At 46.6% G+C, this 24,430-nt stretch overlaps 2 protein-coding genes across 4 annotated transcripts in view; one reads left to right on the top strand and one right to left on the bottom strand.

The window, feature by feature from the left end:
- Nucleotides 1-18,571, bottom strand: part of NCAPD2 (non-SMC condensin I complex subunit D2) — a 28,380-nt gene extending 9,809 nt beyond the window's left edge. The window contains exons 1-21 of one of the 3 annotated variants that reach the window (XM_083481658.1): nucleotides 18,355-18,571; nucleotides 14,113-14,188; nucleotides 13,269-13,327; nucleotides 12,644-12,825; nucleotides 11,769-11,902; nucleotides 11,362-11,489; nucleotides 11,085-11,208; nucleotides 10,862-11,009; nucleotides 9,731-9,928; nucleotides 8,539-8,673; nucleotides 7,949-8,033; nucleotides 7,104-7,278; nucleotides 6,792-6,916; nucleotides 5,449-5,646; nucleotides 4,215-4,389; nucleotides 3,540-3,624; nucleotides 2,417-2,550; nucleotides 1,830-1,962; nucleotides 674-758; nucleotides 434-583; nucleotides 1-221 (exon numbers count right to left, since the gene is read on the bottom strand). In XM_083481658.1, the coding sequence (XP_083337784.1) occupies nucleotides 1-221; nucleotides 434-583; nucleotides 674-758; nucleotides 1,830-1,962; nucleotides 2,417-2,550; nucleotides 3,540-3,624; nucleotides 4,215-4,389; nucleotides 5,449-5,646; nucleotides 6,792-6,916; nucleotides 7,104-7,278; nucleotides 7,949-8,033; nucleotides 8,539-8,673; nucleotides 9,731-9,928; nucleotides 10,862-11,009; nucleotides 11,085-11,208; nucleotides 11,362-11,489; nucleotides 11,769-11,902; nucleotides 12,644-12,825; nucleotides 13,269-13,327; nucleotides 14,113-14,188; nucleotides 18,355-18,379 (2,775 nt within the window). In that variant the 5' untranslated portion in view covers nucleotides 18,380-18,571. Of the gene's footprint in view, nucleotides 222-433; nucleotides 584-673; nucleotides 759-1,829; nucleotides 1,963-2,416; nucleotides 2,551-3,539; nucleotides 3,625-4,214; nucleotides 4,390-5,448; nucleotides 5,647-6,791; nucleotides 6,917-7,103; nucleotides 7,279-7,948; nucleotides 8,034-8,538; nucleotides 8,674-9,730; nucleotides 9,929-10,861; nucleotides 11,010-11,084; nucleotides 11,209-11,361; nucleotides 11,490-11,768; nucleotides 11,903-12,643; nucleotides 12,826-13,268; nucleotides 13,328-14,112; nucleotides 14,189-16,317; nucleotides 16,696-18,107; nucleotides 18,309-18,354 lie in introns of those variants that run through there. The other 2 variants (XM_083481659.1, XM_083481657.1) reach the window with 2 other exon arrangements.
- On the top strand, nucleotides 18,407-22,592 carry MRPL51 (mitochondrial ribosomal protein L51). Its single transcript, XM_083482061.1, has 3 exons — nucleotides 18,407-18,537; nucleotides 21,294-21,401; nucleotides 22,222-22,592. The coding sequence occupies exons 1-3, from the start codon at nucleotides 18,447-18,449 to the stop codon at nucleotides 22,416-22,418; spliced, it is 396 nt and encodes a 131-aa protein (XP_083338187.1). The 5' UTR covers nucleotides 18,407-18,446; the 3' UTR covers nucleotides 22,419-22,592.
- The last annotated feature ends 1,838 nt before the right edge of the window (nucleotides 22,593-24,430 follow it).

Below are 24,430 nucleotides of genomic sequence, written 5' to 3'. Positions count from 1 at the left end.
CTTGTCATTTTGCCCCTTCGTTTTGCTTGCAGCCTTTTCTTTCGCTTCCCGTTCTTCCCCAAGGACTCGGCGCCTGCGTAGCTCTGCGCTCACTGACAACTCCAGATGTACAAGCTGCTGCAACGCCACGTCCCCAGCCAGAGAGATCAGATGTGTCAACACCATGGTGTCAATAGTGCTAAGCTTGTCAGCAACCTTGTTGGGAGAAGGTGGCCCAGGCTCTGGAAGCAAATAAAAACTGTTCCATGACGCATTTGCAGTCTGCCCTTATTTTTCAGCGCTGCACATTTACTACCCAGAGTCCTTGTTGCCCTGTACCTAACCTGCTCATCTATTGGGTTCTTGGTCATCTCTTTTCCATTTCACCCTTTCTCCTCACAGCCACATAAGAGTAAACCAAAAGGAATGGGGGCATTTCCCATTTCCAACTCACCTGCCTCAGACTCCAACTTCTCCAGGGCCTGCTGGCTACAGCACTGCAAGATCTGAGCACATATTTCATCAGGCCCTTCTGCCAACTGATAGATGAGGGCAATTGCTGTCTCTGTGAAAGGGATCCAGTATGCACTTGATCTAGCAAAGCCTAAAGAAGAACAGAAGGACTACTTATATTAGGTAAGGCAACCAGCTTGCATACAGACTCACCCATCGTATTGCAGTTTCAGTAACTCACCCACAGTTATCACTTCGCGCAGGCGTTCAAAGAGCTGATGTGACTGAGGAAGCCGGAAGGGATGACTCCTTTTCTCAAGGCCAGGCTGTAAGTAGAAAGAGAGCGCATCAGGTTTTGTCCATCAAAACCTTGCCCTGTTTGCCTTTCAGCAATAAACTGATTAAATGTAGCAAAAATAAACAGTTCTAATTTAAAGCTACTCTTGCGACTGCTCCGTGAGTTTGGCCAAGCACAGCAGCTTGAGATTTTCGCATCAGAACTCTGTCCTCTATTCACAACAACGGTTAAATGACACATGCTTGGTCAGATTGGGCTGTGGCACTTAAAGGGCACGGGAGAGCCCTGGCTTTTGGACAATGATCTGGAACTGGAATGGGGAAACTTTCACCCTCCAGGTGCTGTTGAACTACAAGTCCCATCAGCTACAGCAAGCACAGCCAATGACCAGGGATAATGTGAGCTGTAGTTCAGCAACATCTGGAGGGACAAAGGTTCCTCACACCTGATCTGGAGCAGGTATATTCAACCTTGTCAGATGCAGGGCCCACTTTTAGCTCAAGCATATCCATTTCTTAATATTTTACCATATGTATTTGCATAGTGGTAGTTATCCTGTTGCGATCCATTTTCGATCAAGCCACAACCCAATAGCACAGGCATCCCCAAACTTTGCCCTCCAGATGTTTTGGGACTACAACTCCCATAATCCCTAGCTAACAGGACCAATGGGCAGGGATGATGGGAATTGTAGCCCCAAAACATCCGGAGCGCCGAGTTTGGGGATGCCTGCACTAGCAGGTCCCAACCCACCAGTTGCAGACCAGTGATCTACAGCTTAGTGCAATATTGTGAAGTGACTAAAAGAGCATGAATTCCCCCATAGCTGAAAGTGGCTTCCAGATGCCAATTAAAACTTAGGACACTTAGAACACCAGGCACAGTAGGGCTGTTGTAAAAGATGCAAGGTGAAGGAGGAGAGTACTCAAAAACATGCTGTATAGTTACATTGAATATTATTACAGTTTGGGGCAAAGAATGCATGCAATATTCATTACTGATAAAACTCCAAGACCCAGACTTATCGAAGTTGGCTGCCACCTGTTGTGGCAGATAACACAAGAAAATAACTTTACACCCATCACAGGCAGATTCTGACCTTCTGGCTGCCGGCAATTTTGGAGATGGCATTGCACACTTCTCGGGCAAGGCGATAATCTCCATGCACTCTCTCATCCAGCCCCACTGTTACCAGAACATCTAGGTTGCTCCCCACAATCTCAGGCTTCCCTCTGGTGAAGGCAAAAACACATTTCGTTAGAACCACATGAGAGTGACTCTGAAGGACTCAAGCCACTAAAATCCAAATATACCACAGAAGCAAAACAATCTAAGAGATCATTCCCCATGCTTAGTTATGCATTAAGCCTCAGCTAGTGGGAGACGAGAGAAATAATTTCACAGGGGTACCACAACAGTAAGAACACCGTGGCTGATATCTGACTTCTGAAACTCATTGGCCCACACAAAATGCAACACCTTTGAACTCTGGTGAGGACCATATACCTATGGCAAAAAGGGCAATACAGCCAAACCAACCAAATTTCAAGATTACTTGGGCTTCCCCTCACCTACCTAACCCAAGAGAGTGAGGGTAGAAAAGAGCAGGAGCTTGGGGGGGTGGGCAGGGAGAAAATCTGTTGCTTTGAAAGAGACAGGACACAGGAGGCTAAATTAATGACTCACCGTGCCATCATCCCAAGAAGCATGATGGCAGCATGGCGCTCCAATGCTGAACACTGCAATTTCTCTGTAAACTGTTCCCAGAGCAGTTGGACCACAGCAGGTTTTATTTCATCTTTTTGCACAAACTCAGAGATCTAGGGAACCACAAAGATTATCAGGGAAGAAAAAGCAATCAATTGTTAATTTTTTAAATTTTAAATAAAAAGCATGTAAGTTATCCCCCCCCCCAAGCAAGTGAGGTCAATTCTGTGCAGATTAAATGGCTGGAATAAAGAAGCTGCAACTTGGAGCAGAGGAGTGCTTTCATGCTGCAGGAATTTGGGTGAGTTATACTAAAAGACACACACACACGTGTGCCTATTCCAACTTTACAAAGCTACTATCAGGAGTGTGGGTTAAGAGACTATCATCTGGTTGACCAATTTCACTTTTCCACCATAACACAATAATTAAACAAGGACTAAAAACACATTGCACTACCCAGTAACAACAGACCAATAGTCCATCATTCTCTTCCCAACAATATCCAGCATGATGCTTATAAGCAGGGCACAGAAGCAGCAGCCTTCCTCCTAGCACTTGCCCCCCAATAGCAAGGATTCAGAGGACCACAGCCTCTGAACAAAGGTATAATTTGATCCGCAAATTTGTCTTATCCTCCTTTTGAAATGGGATCTAAGCAGGTGGTCACCAGCATAGCAAATTCTACAATTTATGTGTCCAGGGAAGTACTCTTTTCTTCTAAATCTACTGCCCTTCAAACTTGAATGACCCCAACAGCCAGTACTGTGGAGAAAAAAGTTCTATCTTCATATGCCCAATAATATTCCATCCTCAAGAAACCTCCCCCCCCCCGCCCCTGGTAGTTGGGTCCTTTCCTAAACTAAAGAAGCTGCAGCGCCGCCAGAGCACAATTTCTGTTCTCATCCTGAAGCCAAGTTCTTAACCCAAGGTACTATTTCTGGGTTAGTGGAGTCTGCAACCTGAAGCGTATACAGTGAGGTACCACTGTATTAGTAAGTTCCTCAAGAGTTCAAAGAACACAAGAAAAAAACTTTCAAAACAGGCTCAAGTGTGACTGGGTTTGTGAGAGGTGGTCTGTTACAGGGGAAAGCACACTCACAATTTCTCCGAGACACTGAGTAGTCCCCAGTGACGCATCCACCAGGAGCAGGGAGAGAGACTTCACCAAGTGCTGGGCTCGAGCCCTGTGTATTGAAGAGAAGCAGGAAGAGAATTAAAAGAAAAGGATAAATAGCCTAGAGATTCTACTTAACAGCTGCCATGATTGCAAACCTAGATTAAAAAGGTGAATAGGGACTACATCAAAAGAAGTAACCTGACAGAGTCCATAACCAGTGTATTCATTTAGAGGGAAAAGGCAGTTTGAGAGATGAGATGCATTCCTTGTTATGTGAAACCCAAAGAGGACACTGGATTTCAATCTGAAGGTGTAAAACAGACCTCAGGACTGGCCACATAGAAATAGTATACAGTGGTACCTCTGGTTACGTACTTAATACGTTCCGGAGGTCCGTTCTTAACCTGAAGCACCACTTTAGCTAATGGGGCCTCCTGCTGCACCGCCACTGCACAATTTCTGTTCTCATCCTGAAGCAAAGTTCTTAACCCGAGGTAATATTTCTGGGTTAGCGGCGTCTGTAACCTGAAGCGTATGTAACCCGAGGTCCCACTGTACTTGATTGTAGCTGCATCTTCTCCACCCCTCCCCGGAACTCCCAGTTAAGATAAAGCACAATCTACTCTGTCATGGCAGGTGGGAGGGCGTCAGCCAAACCTTTCAGAGTCTCCACTAGGATTCAGGTAGAGCGTCCTGTAGGCATCCAACACAGCATCTCTGATTCCTGGCTCTTTGGACCATACAAGCGGAAGCATTCGACGTACTCCAAGAACAGCCTGAGGGACACCAAACTGAGAGACTATCACAAAGAATTCAATAGCTTCCTGCATAACTGGGGGGAAAAGAAGAGAAGAGGACGGTGAGGGCACTTGGTTTTCTACTGCATCTTTAACCCCCACATGCCTTAAACGCTGCAATGTTCATGTTGCATTTCTGTTAGGCAGCCTTGTAAATGAGCCACAAGAAAAGTTACTAGCCAAAACATGTTATTGGCCTCCTGAAGGGTGGCAGAAGGACCGAGGGCTCCATCCTGCCTGCTGCATCTCTATCCTAAGGAGAGGATGGTGCTTTCGTCCTATGGCAGTAGACCTGGTTAGACACAGAGGAGGGATAGAGTGCTCCACCCTTCCTCCACATATTGGACCAAAGTTGTTCGGGGCTTTATAGGCAGCTGGGTCAGCAGCTAAGCAGTCTTCAAAGGCAGCCCCATGAGGAACACGTCAACATAGATGTTCAACAAGATAGGGGACAGAATAGAATCCTGTCGGACCCCATAGGATAGAGCCCAAGGTGTTGTATAGGACCCACAACCATCTTCTGAAACCCCTTCCAGGAAAGACTGGAACCACCACAAAACAGTGCCACCCAGTCCAATGACCCAGGGTACCATGGTACTGAAAGCAGTTCAGAAGCAATTGGCGTGCTCTTCCCTAGCCTAGTTCCTGCTGTAGATCACCTAAGGTGACTAGAGGTGTCTCTGTCCCAGAACCAAGGCTGAAACTGGACTGAAATTGCAGAGTTGAGATGCCATAACATCCTTAAACTTCTCCCCCACCCCCAAAAACATGGAATACTGGAGACCATGTGGCAATTCTTCAACAAGATGCGATTCATGGAGGGTTTTACTTTTTAAACAAAGATCTTAACCGTGCCTCTTTTGAGCCTGATGGAAACAGCTCTGTCTCGGAGACAATGACCATTCCCTTCCAACCAGTCCCCTCTTCTGGTAGGGTTTTTATAAGCAAAGAAGGGTAAACGAACTATCCTGCAAAAGGCATTACTTCACCAAAAATTCTGTCCATGTCCTTGGGCTCCACAAACTAAAAAACAACATTATATAAGACTAGCATTATCAGGAAAAGATAAACCAGGAGTAGGAGATTACACGTACCGGAGACTGAGCTTTCATACATTAGTCTGGAGACCAAGCTCAAGGCTTCCGTGATTTTTGCAGAGAAGTTGTAGGCATCCTGTAAGTACTGCACCAGCATCTCCTGCTTTACTAGCTCTTCTGGAGGCTGCTCCATTTCCTGGGCTTGTTCTTCCTCCCCATCTGTAGCTTCTTGGGCACCACCTTCAGCCTGGGACCCTGAAACACAGAAAGAAGATCCATGCAGCTCCAACACACTATCATAGAGGAGGTCTAAATACAATTGCATAGAGACCTATATTGCAATGGTGAATTTTTCAATGCATGCAGAGTCTGATGAAAGACAAGCGTTTTCCATGTTTCCAGACAAATGTCTAGTGTGGAAGGGAACTAGTGTCAATCTAACAATAATTGCAGCCACTATGATGGGAGTGGATGGGTAGACTAAACTTCATTAAACATGGGTGGGAGAACTGAATCCATCACATTCTCCCCTCCCACTGTGCTTGACTGCTTTGTGTGCTTTTCTTAGATCCTGCTTCAAGATTGGGAGTGCGATGGGGTCATGTTTGGGTGCCTGACTGCTGAGAGGTATGGTGAAGAAGAACGAGTTTAGCTTCCACATCCACAAACCCTTTTTGATTTTGGTACCTTCCACTACTCACTTCATGTGAGAAAAGATACACAGTTAGATGAAATAGTGGCACCCAGGTTTGTAAAGAGGGGATACTGGAGCCAACGAAGCAGCAAAGTGAGGTGGAGCACCAACAGTGTCAGTTTGCAGAAAGTATTGATCTGATGTGATCTTTCCTATTCTAATTACCGTATTTTTTGCTCTATAACACGCACCCGACCATAACACGCACGTAGTTTTTAGAGGAGGAAAATCCGTAGGCATGCCACCCGTAGGCATTCCCTCCATAACACGCACCGACATTTCCCCTTACTTTCTAGGAGGAAAAAAGTGAGTGTTATGGTGCAAAAAATACGGTAATTCAAGAAGGTTCTGGAAGCTTCTCTGTGTGAAAGAAACAAGCAAAAGGTTCATGATGTTTGGGTTACAGATAGGTAGCTGAAGAAGTGTGTATCTGAAGAAGTGTGCATGCACACGAAAGCTCATACCAAGAACTAACTTAGTTGGTCTTTAAGGTGCTACTGGAAGGAATTTTTTATTTTGACAATGATGTTTGGGTTATTCCTTCAGAGAACCTGAGTACAGCTGGCTTAAACTGTTCTCTTATCTCTGTCAAGGTCATGCTGACTATAAAAGTAAGGCCAGTAGGAGCCTGTGCTTCACTTTCTCTTTCTATCTTTTTTCCTTCTGGTGTGCTGGATCAATATTGAGTAGAATTTCAATGACAAACCTATGTAAAGTGTTCTCAACACGCTCAGGATAAAGTCTTCCTCATCACCCTCTGTTCTCGGTCCGCTGAAGGGCTCCACTGCCTGGAACTGGCGCATACCTTGTTGTGTCAGATGAATGGCACCCCTGCATTGAAAGCATGTGTGGCAAAATATGTGATCCAGCTGCCCTTCGCACATTCATCCAGCTCACCTGAGCGATGCAGCGTCCCCTTAGAATTACTTGCGGGGGAATATTGGGACACGTAGCTCCCAAGACAAAACCCCATCCTACTGCGATGAGAAGCACACAAATCCTTTCTGGGTTTACTCACTTGTAATTGGATTTCCTTAACAGCTGGACGATGCTCTCAAATAATCGTGCTGGATCCTCCGTCTCAAGCTCACCCACCTCTTCTTCCTGCCTTATCGAGCAAAGGCAACTCTTCAAGGTTGCTTGAAGCTCTGGCTGCATGGCTTCCCACTCCTCCTCTGGAGGGATCACCACAGCTGTGAGGTGGAAGAGTCAGATTAAGCCTTCATCACCATCGCGATGAACAGCAGTTAATGGGAAGTTAGTGCTCTACAGAGCAAGGGGTGGGGGAACCCTTTTCAGCCCAAGGGCTGCATTTCCTTCTAGGGCTAGGCAACCTTTCAAGAGCTACATGACAGTGAAGTACGGGGCTAGAGGCAAGAGTGGGTGGACCAATGAATGGAGATGTTACTTCTGTACAGAGCCAGTGGTGTAGTGGTTAAGAGTGCTGGGTTAGGATTTGGGGTAGATCTTTTCCAGCTGATTAACTGGTTTTCACCCTGCCATAGAAAACTGCTTGAAATGGGAAACATTCCCGAATCCAAAGCAGGACTTATGAATTGGGCTTAAGTCTCCTTAATAAGGGAGACAACACACAACTACATACCAACTGCAAATGTCTTAAGGTGTGTTCTCTAAGACATCCCCTCATACAGGCTTTGTTGGAGCTGAAGGTACAATTTTGAATTATGTTCGAGTCTCCAGGAGATTTCTGCCTTTTCTCCTGTGTTCCACTCTCACCACTGGTCTCAAACTTTGCCTTTCTATTCTCCATGCCTTTCCCTTTTCCATTTCTGCCTTTTCCCACACCTCCCCAGCCAGGGGCACCTCAAATGTTGAGCTGCGGCACAGGGGAAAGTACATTACCAGTTTTGGTTCTGCCTTTGCTCTTCATTTCCTGAAGTTTCTGCTTCTCTTTCTCAAGCAGCTCAGTTAAGTCTGTGCAGCTCAACTGTGAACATAAGAATTCTTGTTAATGCAGCTAATTTCATGCTCCTCCCACCAAACCCCCTTCTTCCCCCATTATCACCAAATTTCATATCCAGATCTGGTGAGAGCTAAGGGAATGTGATTCAAAAGTTAGATTGTGTTCGAGTTACCTGAGCAAATGCCGATATAAGTAACTTATAATAGTTTTTAAAAGATAGTTAGCTCCCATAAACTACTCAGAGGAAGAGTCCTTCCAAACTAACTAATGAAGAGTTACTGCCCCTGCTGTGTGGCCTCCTGTATTTTATGAAATTGGGGGCGGGGAATAATGACAAACGCTTGATGCTCTGATCTATCTTGCACATGTTACATTTCATGCAGTTTGAGTTTAAGATTTATCTACCGAGTTACCTCTTCTTTTCCATCCAATTGTGTATGAGTAGGAACCAAAGTTTGGGGAAGGGGGTGTCTACAGTGGCAGGAAAGGGTGTTAGCGTACCAAGCAAAATGTGAGATAAAGAGCTTACCTTACAGGAGAAAGGATTGTTGGAAAGGAAGGCAGCCAGCAGCTGAATTGCATTCTTAACCACATTTACAGATTTATCCTGTAGGCGACCCACAGCTAAGCATGCTACAGACTGGAACTGAGTTAAGGGCAAAGCCTACAAGCAGGGAGGAAAGAGAGAGATGAGAGGCTATAAACAGGTACAACTGTAGAAGCAGTAAGTGGCACCAATGCCATGTTACCTTGATTAAGTGGTACTAGAAACCTGTATTGTGCTTTTGGTCCTAAACATGTGTATGTTTATAATTGCCCTTGAAATATAGACTGGTTCCTACTTGCACTGTTCCCTTGAAGGCCTACAGCTCTCTCCAGCCATCACATGTATTGTTTCAGTGTTCAGTACGTGGGGGTTACGTTCTGGGTGAAAATCGTCTAAGTGGGGAGACCCTCTAAGCACCTTTTAAATGCCCTCTCTGCCACTGTCTCTCTAATCCAGAGCAAAAACCTGTATCAATAAGTATCCACAACTAGAACTGAAGCTCTTGGGCCAGCAAGAGGCTGTAGGATAAGTGGCTGCTGCGCTATCACAAGCATCAGCTGTTAGGCGGGGAGGCTGAGCAGACTAAACAAAGCACTACTGTGCCTCCAGTATCCTCAGGGCTTCCTCCACCCACACCAACATCCTCTTCGGGCTCCAAGGAGGGTCTCCTCATGAGCCACAAAACCTCCCCAGCTCTCTCCCGCCATGTCCAGGTTTGAATTGAATTATTTATATTTTTCCTGGTACCGCACATATGTGTGGTCATGCGCAAGCCCATTGTGCGTAAGTGGGGGGATGCCCGTGATTACAAACGGTGTGGATATTCCCATAGCCTCTTCCATAAGGAGGGGACCTGGAGGTCCAGCTAGAATACATGGCTGCCCATTTCCTGCTTTCTTCAACTGCAGAGGATGGACAAAATACGGTGAACCAAAGGCTGGAGGGGAGTAGATGCTCAGCAGACACAATCCCACTCGCAGGTGCGCAGAGGGGAGGAAAAATTAACCCTAAACAAGCCAATTAAACTTGGCAGGACAGGAAAACTAGAACAAAGCCCCAGCAATCTACAATTACCAAAAGCCTCCAAGAGAGATGGCACTTCCCAATGCAAACTACCCTCCTACCCTTTGAGGTATGGAATTGATAAAGGATGCTCAACTCCCTCACAACTCACTTTTTGCTGCACAATTCGGGTGAAGAGTTGCAGCACACGACTGCGCACAAAGCTATTGACATCACATGTGTGCGCCTGCAGGGTGTCCAGGAATTGATCCCTTGTGTTTTTGGAAGCTTCTTCCAGCTGCTCTCCATTCAGCACCTGCAGCAGCACCTCTGCCATAGCAGTCAAAATGGCATTGCGCATCCCATAGCTCTGCAGGACAACAATATTGTTTAGAAGGGCATTTCTCCTGGCACTTTCAAAATCTCACAAACAAGGGGTCGAGGAGGCAAACGTCCCAAGGAAACTTCCAATACGAAGCAGGTTGAATTGCATCATCTCTGCAGCACTTGTAGGCCAGATGCCCGCCACAGCAGCAGCTCTGTGCCAGCCTGAGCCTATTTATCATGCACTGCTAGAAGCTGCAGGGAAAGGCAATCCAAAACCAGAAAATCCTGATGCAATACTTGGACATGAGTCAGAACGAGAGAGACACAGAATTAAGATGCCATACACACATCCCATTTCGTATAGCTGGAAAGACATTTCTGGGCTGGCACATGTGTGCCCCTAGTGTTCCAGCTGCAGCACAGGGTTGTGGCCGACTTGCACATTGATCCAAACAAGGTTTTCTCCGAAGGAAGTCTCAAGAGTCCAACACCACTCATTACCAAGCAACCATGAGCAGGACTGATGCCACAGAAGAGAGGATTTCACGAATTAAGAACCACAGAGCTGATTCTTGTATTTGAACCAAACTCTTCTGGGCAGCCTCAGGAAAGCTGGTGATCCATTCTAAAGCAGGTTCTGAATTACAAGATTGGTCTGGGTGCTCGATACGTTTTGCCTGAAACCTGAGTGTAGTTATAAAGCAGGCATATGAAGGGAGGTTGGGGGCGGCGGCAGAGGAAAAGATGCCAGCTACTGGTTCTGAATCTACTGAGGTGCAACTAAAACAAAGAGATGCAGACAAAATAACAGAGCCTTGACAGATGCAAGATGCAGGCTGGGCAGGTGGGGGTGGTGACTTTCTTTGCTTTAAATAAGCCAGTACAACTACATCGTCCCATATATGCTCAAGATCTCAGGTCAAAGAAAAGGAGAGTTGTGCAGTCTTAACATTTCACATGCTTCCATATTGAGTACCTCTCCGTCCAGGTGATGCAGGAGGACACTTATGTTGGCCAGCACTATGGCTGGTGCTTGTCCAGCCAGTTCTACAAGGAAGGCAGCATAGCCCTTCACCCCTGAGGCATCTCGGGACAGCTCCTGAGGGCACTTCTGTCCGATTTCCCTGAACAATGAACCAAGAGTCAGTGGCTGAAGCTGCCGAGAACAGGGTGGGAACAAGGGCAAGAGCCCCTCTCACCTTAGCAGCTCCCCCACAATGCTCTTCATTCCATATTCCTTGATCCACACACCCACAGCCTCCACAAACACGGGAGCTACGTGTTCAAAGTGCTGCAGCATCTGCACGACCTTCAGAGTGGCACCTACCAAAGACAGCTGCGGTAAGAGAAGACTCATTTTCAATAAGAAGACAGGTAGGGAAGTTTAGGTTAGGGGTTTATGGTGCACCAGCAACAGCAGCTGGACCATATCATGTCGAACACTAGGGTAGCTCTAAAAGAAAAGAGCAGACTTACTGAGCATATGGCCATAACGCAGTAAAACGACACCTAGCAGATGAATCACTGCATTTCGTGTAGGCCGATGTCTCTGGTGGCCAATGCTAGGGTTCTCCAGGATGCGGTAGCAGCAGCCAGTCACCAAACTGGAGGGAAAATAAGAAAATATATGGATTATATTGGGGAGAACAGAGAAATGGGAGGGATATCAGATACTCAACACTGTAAGCCTCAAAGGCACACATATTACGGATGATAAATCCCTGAATTATTTTTCCTTAGTTCAAGTTTACCTTGTTGCCCTAATCAATCCTTCCTCCTCGCAAACGGACTGATCCTTGCCACTCTTCCACAATGTAAGAAAGCATGCTTTCAGAGACCTTGCCCAGAAACAGCTTCCTGTTCAACCCCTCCAACATTCACACCTGATAAACTCTTCCTCCACTACAAAACTGTTCCACAGGCGATGAAGGTCCAGCTGAAGTAACTGCGTGAGCAGCTGCACGACGTGTTGCCTTTCCTCCTCCCAGAGGAAGCCTTTAGCCTGGCTCTTCTTACCCTGTTAACGTAAATGCAAGGCATCAACTTCAGGGGAGTGGAAGATAAAAATGAGCACACACAGCACCCCTTCACGAATTAGGTTCCACATGTTCAAACTGCACTCCCAAGATCAATGCAGCTGAATGTGTGTGTCTTTCGCCCTTCAGATGTTCCACACAACACATGAAGGTGGTAGTGGGTGGAGCTTGCAGTGGAAAGCTGTGTCCCTATTTAAGTTCTCAGCTTACATTTTATGTATCAATTATTTTTATCATACAACTTGAAAGACTGATTTTAATTTGACTTTGGGGCAACTGTCTTCATCAACATCATCATCATAGTAACAGTAACAACAACAACAACAATAATAATAATAATAATAATAATAATAATAATTTATTATTTATACCCCGTCCATCTGGCTGGGTTTCCCCAGCTACTCTGGGCGGCTTCCAACAAAACACTAAAATACAATAACCTATTAAACATTAAAAGCTTCCCTAAACAGGGCTGCCTTCAGATGTCTTCTAAAAGTCTGGTAGTTATTTTTCTCTTTGACATCTGGTGGGAGGGCGTTCCACAGGGCAGGCGCCACTACCGAGAAGGCCCTCTGCCTGGTTCCCTGTAATTTGGCTTCTCGCAGCGAGGGAACCACCAGAAGGCCCTTGGCGCTGGACCTCAGTGTCCGGGCAGAACGACGGAGGTGGAGACGCTAAAGGGTCATCTTAAGCCCAGCAAGTTTTCAGATTCAGCCTTCTACCTTCTTCTTGGAATCCAGCCCCACCAGGTTGCTTTTGCCACACTCTATTTCAAAAGCCTCCACCAGCCGTGCTAGTAGGTAGCAGTTCATCTTGAGAGCATTATGGTGAAGAGCACGAAGTGAAGGTGCTAGGTCAGCATTGTTCATGATGGCTGTCAGGGCACTGGAGTGACTGGCGACAACTGTAGAGAGAAGTGGGAAGATGGATCACCAGGCATGCTCTTGGCACATGTTTTGCCTTAAATACAAACCCACTACAGCTTTCAGATTACCAAAGACTTGTGATCATGTTGCCTCAAAAGCCATAACTCTGGCAACACCCAGCAACCCATAACCCAGGCACGCTAGGCTTGTCTTGTGTCCATGCCCCTGACCACTCCTTGCAACACTTTGCAAGAGATGGATGCCTCCTCTAGAGAGGAAGCCAGAAGGAATGGGATATCCTGTAGGTCTGCCCTTACAGCGGACACACATAGCTTTGCACTGACCACCAAGATTACAGACCTCTATTAGGGGAATGGGCTGAGGGAGCAGCCTGCCAATGAGGTCACATTTGCCTTGATAGCATCATAAAGCTGCCAAAAAAGAAGTCACACTTTCCATGGCCTCAAGGGGCCTCACTCACCTTTCATCATCAGTTCTAGGGCATCTTCTTTAAGAGCAGCATCAACAGTTCTGAAGTGGCTGCAGGGCAGAGATGTGAAGTTCAAAGAAGGGAAAAGCAAGAGCGAGGTTCAGTTCAGAGCGGCATTCAGTGACCCCAGCTCCTAAGACATACTTTTAAAGTACATTATGTAATGCAAGGCCTAGATCTGCTGTTGGGTCAGAGACAGGTTAGGAATGCTATTGGTGTACCACCCACACTACTGCTTTACAGCTTCCCTGACTGAGGTCGTCTCAGGTGTGATGCTGAAGAAACCCAGAACAGGGGTTTTGGATGACTTCACTTAGGACCCAGCTTGGGAGTTCACAGCCTCCAATGGTCTTTCTCAAATGGTCATTGGTCCAAAGCACAGAGCAGAGCACACCTTCCATTTAATCTGTGCACTTTGGGGAGGGTGGCAGTCTGAAAATAGGTGGAGCGGTTATCACCTTGTTGCGATGGGCAGTCCACTTACAGGTGAGGTTTGGATTTACAGTGACAATTCTCCCCTGCAAGGGTGGGGGACTAGTTAGGATAGCCCACCCCTGCAGACGGAAGGTATCTTATTCCTAACTGCTCTAGGTTTCCTCCCCAGTGGATGGAGCAGGTGATCCTACTGAGGCACTAGTCTTATGATGGAATGGTGAGACTTGTAGGGCCATTGACATGATCACTCTTGACAGCCCTCTCCTATGCTGTGCAGCCCACTTTGTTCCTTGGTATACCGAGGAGTTGCATTACCATTAAGGGCCCCAGGGACTCTCAACCCCAAAAGGCTGAACTCTTTCAAATAATAGCAATAGTGCTTCTGAGCATGGAAACTCACTGTAGGATACTGTACACGGTATCAAAATGCTGCAGGATAGCAAGAGCTCCTTGTGCGCGGAAAACTGTCTGAAATGCTGCACAGAGAGAGAGAGAGAGAGAGAGAGAGAGACCACACGTGAGAGCCAAATTTTATATAGCTGACTAGGCTATGACTTATTGTGACTTAAATCAGTATACTTCCAAATACTGTCCTTAATGCTGTTCAGCGTCAGAATAATGTTGAAAATAAACAACGGAGCAAAACTGGTTCAGCTCTAGCTCTGATAGCTTTAAAAAGGGATTGGACTCATTCACGTAAGACAGATTCATTAACAGCTATTAGCCACAAAAGCATACCCGTCAAGTGTCCCAATTTTCCAGGGACAGCCATCCCAGCTTGATTTGATCCTGGAATGTCCCTATTTCCCCTGCCAGTGCTGCAGCACAGTGATAAGAAACACCATGGTGCATCTGCAGCAAAATAACTGGATGCCTTCACCTGCCACAAAGCATGTCTTTCCTGTATTGGTCTCCACAGCCACTGCAATTTTCCAATAGCTTGACCTCACCCCCAAAGGCAAACTCCTCCACTGTCTCCCAAGACAGATGGATGTCAGCTGCTGCCACTGAGCTCAGAGTGGATGATGAGCCAACACTTGTCCAGAGCGGTGGCTGCGAAGGAGCATCCTGTTGCCTCTCCATGGCTGCCGCTGACAGTTTCCTCCCCTAGGTAGCTCACAGCGGCTGCTGGAGAGCAGGTGAGGAGAGGCTGCCAATACCAAGGCCCCGGCCTATGTGATGTGCCAACTCTGAGGGGCAAGAATAAAAGGGAAGCGGAGCGCAAGGAGTCTGAGAGCCAGTGTGGTGTAGTGGTTAAGAGCGGTAGTCTCGTAATCTGGGGAACTGGGTTCGCGTCTCCGCTCCTCCACATGCAGCTGCTGGGTGACCTTGGGCCAGTCACACTTCTTTGAAGTCTCTCAGCCCCACTCACCTCACAGAGTGTTTGTTGTGGGGGAGGAAGGGAAAGGAGAATGTCAGCCGCTTTGAGACTCCTTAAAGGGAGTGAAAGGCGGGATATCAAATCCAAACTCTTCTTCTTCTTCTTCTTGTTTTTTGTTTTTAAAAAGTGCTTTGTGCGTCCATGTCTAATATTGCCCCCTTCTAATTTCTTTATTGGTGTGTGTTTTTCTTTTTGTAAATCTACTAAAGAATAAAATCAAATCAGGATTAAGGTGTTTTTACAGAACAGTGGATGGTGTGTATGTGTGTCCTATTGATTTAGTGGTGGTAGTATTGGCACTTCTCATAGGAAATCCTCTGCATGGGGGTGGGGAGGCAGACAAAAATTGTCTTCTTGGTTTCTGAGCTTCCCAGTTAATTTTGCCATTTCAGCACAGTCCATCAACTTAGTTTCCCATTCTTGTCTGGTCGGGGTTGTCTACAATTCTGTGATTCTCTCTCTCTCTTTAATCAATCAGTCATTTATTGTATTTGACTAAAAGGCGTTACAAATCCAGTTACAAAGGCACCAAACCCAATAAAACCCATTAAGATCCAGAAACAAGCAACCATTTACAATAAATCAAATTAATGAATCCCCTGCACAATCTATGATGTCTTTTATGTGACTGGCAAATAATTTTAGTGGCTTTTTCCAAGGCTGTTTTATATGTGACAAGGGGGTCGCAGTCAGGTAATCTGTGCTTTTTTTCTGGGGGTGATGCATAAGTACGCATACCCCTAAATATTTTGTGAACATTCATTTACTGTATTTATTTTTCCCGTTTTGAATTATAAAATGGTGGTTTTCTTTTAAATATATATATATATATATATATATATATAATTTTTCTTCATTTTCCATTTAGTTATATACATTCACATCCTCGATGTCCACGTTACCGTCCTGGCTCTTTAGAGCCTATCAACTTCCTTCCGGCCCCCGAGCTTTCAAAATTAACCTTTATATCATTGCATTTTGTACGTTTTCCTATTCTAATTACACTCTAATCACACTCACAATTCTGTGATTCTCGTGCAGTCCGCCTGCTGTATCTGGGAACAGACCTCGACACACACACACACACACACACACATATCACCGCCTCTCAGGCTGCACGGTTACTCGGGAGTAAGCCCGGCTCAGACGAAGGCGGGAAGGAGCCTTACTCCCGAGTAGGCACGCCCCGATCCCCGGCGACGTCAGCGCCCGCCTCCTACCCACCTGCCAGCTGCCCCGGGAGCTGCTTCGGGGGCAGCACCTCCTGCACCACGTACTGCGAGGGCCCCGCGCCGCGGAGCAAGTCGCCGGGCGACAAGGGCAGGCTGAACTCCCACGAGGGGGCCGCGGGCGGAGGAGCGTCGGCCATGGCCGCTTCGGAAAAGAATCCCCTCAGGAGGACAGAGACCCGCAGAGCAGACCTCGGAACACGACCGGCCCGCCGGCGGCGCCTCAGCGAATGGGGGGAAAGCGCGGGAAGCACCGAACGAAGCACCCCCAGCGCGCGCGCACACACCCGCCGCCCAATAAGAGACAGAGAAGACGAAATGCGCGCCGCCACTTCGAACGCCACCCGCTCGCCCAATCACGACGCTGAGCCCGGCCGCCCCAATCACGTGCAGAGGGCGAGGTCCCCTAACGGCCCAAAATTCCAATTAGAGCTTAGCAAAAAGTATAGAGATGTGAAAGTACCCGATACTTCCGAGACGGAACTTTTGGGTTGCCTTTGACGTGAGTTTCTTCAGCGGAGGAGAATTGTCTTTTCTTTTTAGGACTACTGAAATACAGTATAGTCGTTCCTCTGGTTCCCTTATTAAGTGACACAATCAGTGCTTTTTTTCCTGGGGGGGGGGGGACACGCAGGGGGACGCGTACCCCTAAACATTTTGTGAATCTAAATTTGGCCTCATTGAGGGGCAGTATATTTCAATATCAGTAGGAAAATGAGAGCACCTCTAAACATTTTAAAAGAAAAAGAAAAGCACTGGACACAATTAATCAGATCACGTTCAAATGAGGAACGAAACCGGCCATATTCAGTTGGAAGCCGCCCAGAGTGGCTGGGGAAACCCAGCCAGATGGGCGGGGTATAAATAATAAATTATTATTATTATTATTATTATTATTATTATTATTATTATTATTATTGATCCTACTTTGCCCCACAGAATCGAGGTATGTATCGTCAACTGGCTAAATTAGTGGCAGCAAAATACGGGAAATCTCTGGGGAGCAAACCTTTTCGAAGCTGGATCTCGCAAATACGGGCATCGTTCCTATATGGACCCCCAATACTTTCTATACACGTAGCTGTCAACGTTTTCCTTTTTTGAAAGGGAAATTCCCTTATTCCGAATAGGATTCCTCGCAAGAAAAGGGAAAAGTTGACAGCTATGTTACAACTTAAGACTCTGCAAAATCGACTGAACATGGTTTCTTTCCATCCACCATCACCGCATGGAAACATTATGGAACGAAACTTTTATTTGACAGTTTTCATTGGAATATAAGTCACCACAACTCTTTCGTCAATATTTTCTTTCTTCTTTTTGTTAAGGCTCTGCATTCCACTTCGACAATTATTTATTAAGTTTTTTCTGCACTGTATTGCTATTTGCCATTTAAAATCAATGAAATACATTTTTTAAAAAATAAGCTAAACAAGAGCTCATGGATTTTTTAAGAGAGAGTTTTTAAAACATCTTAAAAGTATGATACGGCTCCATGCAAATCAGTAAAGCTCAATGTTTCTGCATAGAACTAAGCCCTGGATCTGATGGATTGCAAATTAAGGACGGGACAGTTACGGGTACCTGGAGGGTTTTTGGTTCGTAAGAGTCCCAAATAGTCTCATTACCAGCCCACCTTTTAACCTTCTATATCCACAGTGTCAGTTAAAACGCCCCTCCCCGATCGCAGTTGAATTATCATAACATTTCAATGAATGTTTGTAAGCAACAAGCAATTAAGCACGCAAAATATGACGCAGGATGAGCTCTGATTTTCTCTGCTACCTTTTCCTTCTAGGTAGGGAGATGCTGTAATCCATTCGAAGTCATGATAAAATCCCGAATTTCTTCACTGGTTTCTTTAAGCAGCTCACCCCCCCAATTAATTTATTTAAAGAGTGCTTTCTTTGTTTTTTTTAGCCCCTTTTATTCAGCCCTAACCAAGCATTCCAGATTGTCTTGAATTTCCCCCCTCTTTCTAGCTCTATGGTAATTTCATTCACTTCCCATTAAAAAAAAGAAAATCCTTGACCGGAAGTTGTGAGGAAGCGATGCATTCTGGGAAGGTCCCAAGATGGCGGAAGTTGACTCGTGAGGGAAGCGGTTTAGGAACTCGGGATCTCGATGGCGGCGGCGGCGCTGCTCTTGTCAGCCTCGCGGGGCTTGTTGGGCCGCAGTTTCCTCGCGCCGGGAGTAAGCCGGCCATTCAGTACGGGTGAGTCGTCAGCCCGTCTGCGCGGAGGAGAAGTAGCTGGGGCTGGGGGGGGGGCAGTCGCCTGGCGATGACGTCACCGGAGTCATGTCGCCGTAGTTCCCATTACAGTATTTGAATGCTTAGAAAGCCGACCTCGTGTATCGTGTCTTCAGGGTTCCTCAAACTTGGGTCTCCAGCTGCTGTTGGACTACAGTCTCCAGGGAAGGAAGTCGATGGGCTCTAAGGAGCCAGGGAGGTAAAGTGGATAATAATGATGTGATTGTATATTATTAAATGGAAAACTATCTATCTATGCCAGGGGTCTGCAACCCGTGGCTCCGGAGCCGCATGTGGCTCTTTTACACCTTTGCCGCGGCTCCGGGGCGGATACTAGCGAGGGGAGGAGGCGCATTGTGCGCCCCGACACTCCCCACTGTGGCGGGCGCTGTACTGGCTGTGACGTCGCATGGGGGCGGTGCGTGCGTTAGTCACGCACCGTCCCGACGTCACCTTCCTGCCCGCTGTCAGAGTGCGGCTCCGGAGATATATTTGTTTTAAATGTCGCAATGGTTTTGCGGCTCCCAGGTTTTTTTCCCTTCAGAAACGGGTCCAAGTGGCTCTTTTTGTCTTAAAGGTTGCAGACCGCTGATCTATACAGTGGTACCTCAGGTTAAGACTTTAATTCGTTCCGGAGGTCTGTACTTAACCTGAAACTGTTCTTAACCTGAAGCACCACTTTAGCTAATGGGGCCTCTTGCTGCCACTGCGCCGCCGGAGCACGATTTCTGTTCTCATCTTGAAGCAAAGTTCTTAACCTGAGGCACTATTTCTGGGTTAGTGGAGTCTGTAACCCGAAGCGTATGTAACCTTGAGGTACCACTGTACAGTCATACCTCGGGCTGAATGTGCTTCGGGATGAGCGCGTTCAAGTTGCACTCTGCGGCAACCCGGAAGTAACAGAGCGCATTGCTTCCGGGTTTCGCCGCTTGTGCAGACGCTCAAAATGACGTCACGCACATGCACAGAAGCGCCGAAACGTGTCCCACACACGCTTAGACGCGCAGCCATGGGTTATGTTTGCTTCTAGATACAAACAGGGCTCCGGAATGGATCCCGTTCGCTTCTAGAGGTACCACTGTATCTATACAGTGGTACCTCGGGTTACATACGCTTCAGGTTACATACACTTCAGGTTACAGACTCCGCTAACCCAGAAATGTACCTTGGGTTAACAACTTTGCTTCAGGATGAAAACAGAAATCGTGCTCCGGCGGCGCGGCAGCAGCAGGAGGCCCCATTAGCTAAAGTGGTTCTTCAGGTTAAGAACAGTTTCAGGTTAAGTACGGACCTCCAGAACGAATTAAGTACTTAACCTGAGGTACCACTGTATCTATATTTATAAAAATGGAAAACACACACATATAAATTAGTTTTCCATTTAATAATATACAATCACATCCTTATTATCAACTTTATCTCTCCTTAGAGCCCCTCGACTTCCTTCCCTCCTGCCTCATGGCTTTCAAAATTAACCTTTATATCACTGCATTTTATACGTTTTCCAGTTCTAATTATGCTCATTACAAAACACCTCAAAAGTTAAATAAATATAAAAAGGGGGAGAATTTCTCATTACAAGTCTTCAGACAACCCTGCTAGTGATGTTACTTGATTACAATAATCTTTCAAATATATAAATTTACTCCAGTCCTTTTGGAATACTTGATGATGCTGGTTTGGGATTTTTCATGTCAGCATCTGGGGACCCAACTTTTGAGTCACGCTAGCTTCTGTGAGCTTGGTCACTCAGATCAGAAGCAAATCCTGTTGATTTTAATGCTGCTTGATTCCTGGTGACTTAATCCCTAGAAACAATTCCTAGTTAGCGTTCATCTGTGCCTGGCGCATGTAGATTTGACTTCAGTGGGGAACACTCCTGCAGAGGGGTGGAGTCAACCCTTCTCGTGAGGGGTGCTTGTGGGGTGTCCCTGTTTAATACCAGTGGCGGCTAATCCTTTAAGGGTCATAACTATGTTCTGCTTTGTTTCTGGACCCAGTTTAAGATGCCAATTTCCCCTCCTATAAAGTGCCACATGGGTCCTCAGACTTCAGTACCTGAAGGAACACTTTTTTCCGTAAGTCCCATGAGCTTATCAGCAGAAGCCCTTCTCCAAGAACTCTGGCTGCAATATTGTACACCTTCTGGAATTTCTGCTCCTCGGCTGTAACCATTACGCTGTAACTGTTATGCTGGCCTCGGTCCAGTATACCTGAAGGAGCATCTCCATCCCAATCATTCACTGAGGTCCAGCTCCAAGGGCCTTCTGGCGGTTCCCTCACTGTGAGAAGTGAGGTTACAGGGAACCAGGCAGAGGGACTTACTGATAGTGGCGCCTGCCCCATGGAACGCAATCCCATCAGATGTCAAAGAAATAAGCCACTATCCTACTTTTAAAAGACATCTGAAGGCAGCCCTTTTTTGGGAAGTTTTTAATGTTTAATGCTGTATTGTGTTTTTCATATTCGATTGAGAGCCGCCCAGAGTGGTTGGGGAAACCCAGCCAGATGGTTGGGGTATAAATAATAAATTATTATTATTATTTTATTAGTATGGGTAGGCCTTGATCCCAAGTTGCCCACATCTAAATCTGAGTAAGTAGTATTTTTGGACATATGCAATGTGAGAATTTCCAAGGTGAGTACCTAAAGAACAGATCCCAAAGGTGGAGTTTTTGCAATGACAGATCTACCATTTCTGGTCACTTTTTCTCTTCCAGGAATCCCTGACCAAATGCGTGTGCGGGAGCCCCCCCGCCCCAAACCAGTCGATCGATGGACAGAGAAACGAGCACTGTTTGGGGTCTATGACAATATTGGCATTCTGGGTAAATATTGGGAATGCAGAGTTACTGAACAGATAAATCGGGTAGCGTGCAACTTTATGTCAGCAAACACAGGCTTTCTCTTCCTCTCCTGCCCCCCCCCTGTAGCCCTCCACAGTTCCCCAATCTGCTCTGGAGGGTCCCTCAACCCATTGCTTTTTGAGGGAGGGGGAAGGGAGCTGACATTAAGCCTCACTCTCGGGGAGATGTGCTGGCATTTGGTGACAAGCAGTAAGGGAAAGACATGTATATCTGTTAATAGGTATTTGTTAGGAGTGCTTCCCAACCGAAGGAATGCACACGGCAGATAGTTAACTCTTTATTGTCAAGGATAATACTTAACACTCCCCCTCCACCACTTTATGTACCTACCCCCGTCACAGCCCAAGACTCTGCCTGCATGGCAACTGCCTCTGCTCCTCCCTTTTCAGTCCTCTCCTGGTGCTGGGAGACATTGCTGCAGGAGAGGGTGGAGAAGCACATGGGCCCTACACTTACCTGACCTGCCTCTTCCTCCTGTTCTTTCAACCCATCCTGTGCTCCATCCTGCAGCTCCGAAGCTTCCCCTGCCTCCGACTCTTGCCCCCCTAGCCGATGTAGTTTCCCCCAAATCACTGATCCCTCTGCCCCTGGTCAGACTCCAGCTCCTGCCAATCGCTGACAGCATTTTTATTATTACTTTCATGCTCAGGAGGTTGGCAGGGCAGCATGGGTGCGTTGGGAGGCGTGTGCAAAAGTGGAAAAGGACAATGTCTGGCTTTTTGGCCTACAGCCCCAAGGCTGACCTCTTTTTTATGTCTGTTGTCTCTCTCTCTCTTTTTAGGGGACTTTAAGGCACACCCCAAGGACCTGATCACCGGCCCCAAATGGTTACGTGGCTGGCGGGGGAATGAACTTCAGAGATGCATCCGCAAAAAGAAAATGGTGGGTGACCGAATGTTCGTGGATGATTACCACAACCTGAACAAGAGGATTAGATATCTGTACAGGCGTTATAACCGCACTGGGAAGCATCGCTGAGAGCAGCTCCTCGTTCGCTAGCATCTGTCCCGAAGAACATGGTGCAAAATATTTGCTCACGTTCTTAGGGCTCGAAAGAGAACTGTGGATGTGTAAAGTTGTTCTAATGATCTTATTCTGATTATGTTTCCATTGTACGCCACTTCGTCTACCAATATATTCCTGTACAATGTACTAATGTCCCATTGTGAGTGTACTGCTGTGACTTTTTTTTGGTCCAAGGGCTACATGTCCTAGTAGAGATATTGGGAAGGGGCATACAAGCTAGTGATGGGTGGCACCACTTTGTAATGTGGGCTACATTCCAACCATGCAAAAACCAGAGGTTGCTACACACATTTCCCCCCATCTGTCATTGTCATCACAGTGGAATGTTTAGGTGCCATTCCCCCCCAATGAATTATTATTATTATTTTATTCCATTAAAGAGAAAATCATCTCAAAGCAGTTTACAACACATTAGAACATAGAATAGAACAATCCAGAATAAAACGAATTCAAGCTTCAAGGAAAACATTTCGGATCCTTCTCTAAGTGACATCTTGCTTTCCTCCTATTTATTTACCTACTTAATTTATATAGCTGCCCCATAGCAGAAGTACTCTAGGAAGCCAATGTGGTGTATAGTCGTCCCTTGGATTCCAAATGCCTTGGACGTTTTGGCTCCCGAACTCCGCAAACCTGGAAGTGAGTGTTCCGGTTTGCGAACGTTCTTTGGAACCTGAACATTCAACGGGGCTTCTGCAGCTTCCGATTGGCTGCAGGAAGGTTTTGGAAGTTGAACGGACTTCTGGAACGGATTCCGTTCGACTTCCAAGGTATGACTGTAGGGGTTAGTGTGTCAAACTAGCACCTCAAGCCTGGGCAGCGTATATGGAGGTCCTGGGACTTGCACCAGCTTGGCTGTAGGACTTGCTGGAAGGAGGTGTACAAGGCGCCATCCAACTGCCTTAGGGACTCCACTAAGGATCTGTGTAGGGTTTACTCCTTAGCCCTTTCTTTTCTAGAAGATATCCTTCAAGGAAGCTGAGTTTTAGGATCAGAGTTTTCCTTCTGGGTGGGCTACTTTCCCAGGTTGACAGGCCTCATCTGCCCCTCACTTCCCACAACAGCATGTGCAGAAACTGCCTTCTTGACCGTTGGATCCACTATTGGTCTCCTCCGCTCAATCCGCCAGAGCCTGTTTTCACATGCAGGGGATCTCCATAACTCACTGAGGGTTTGAGACCCATCGGCTACCCTCACCTGGTTTAGCCAGCCAGTCTAAGTCATTCCTGGGATAGATAGATAATTTATTACGGTCGGAGACCAGCTTATAAAACACACTTGGGGGTACAGTCACGGAGGAAAACAAACAATTAATATACAACAATAAATTTAAAAACAATGTACAAAAATAAACTACCGCAGGGAGTTGATCCAGAGTCACACATGGAGCCGAGTTTGGGGATTTTCATAACGAACCAGTTTGAGTTGGGAGATGGTCTGTACCTACAGATCTGTACACAGAATCTGGCGACCATCCAGGTTGTCTTCTGATCTTTGCCTAACAGGAAAAGGTTGAATTTTTGCATTTCCGGGAGGTCAGCGAGCCTCACCAGTAGGGGATCAATGGTCTTACTATGTGCCTCTTCATAAAAGGGACATCTAAAGAACAAGTGTTCTGGGCTTCCTATCTCTCCCAAAGAACAGGCACAAAGTCTCTGAGCATATGGGACTTTTTTAAAGGCTCCTTCCAGGACCGGCGAGGGCAGAGCCGAGCTTCTGGGAAGTGTAAAGTCCCTTCTTGCATGTTTAGATACGAGAAAGAAGAGATATGCTGCCGGTGCGGCTATATCTCTCTTTATTTCTCCAATTTTATAGTCGGGGCACCTAGAGCAGCCCTGTTGTCTCTCGGTGTCTATGATTCTTTGCCTGACCGTAGCTTTTGCCTGGCTGAACCCCATCATTCCTGGGGTGTGGCCGCTGTTGCATGCTGACAGCTTATAGGAGCCACAGGTGAGAGCTGAGTG

Source organism: Podarcis liolepis (assembly GCF_965112155.1).
Source record: "Podarcis liolepis genome assembly, chromosome: 17".
NCBI classification, from domain to species: domain Eukaryota; kingdom Metazoa; phylum Chordata; class Lepidosauria; order Squamata; family Lacertidae; genus Podarcis; species Podarcis liolepis.
Note: the sequence above shows the minus strand (reverse complement) of the source record. Positions and strands in the feature narration are given on the sequence as shown.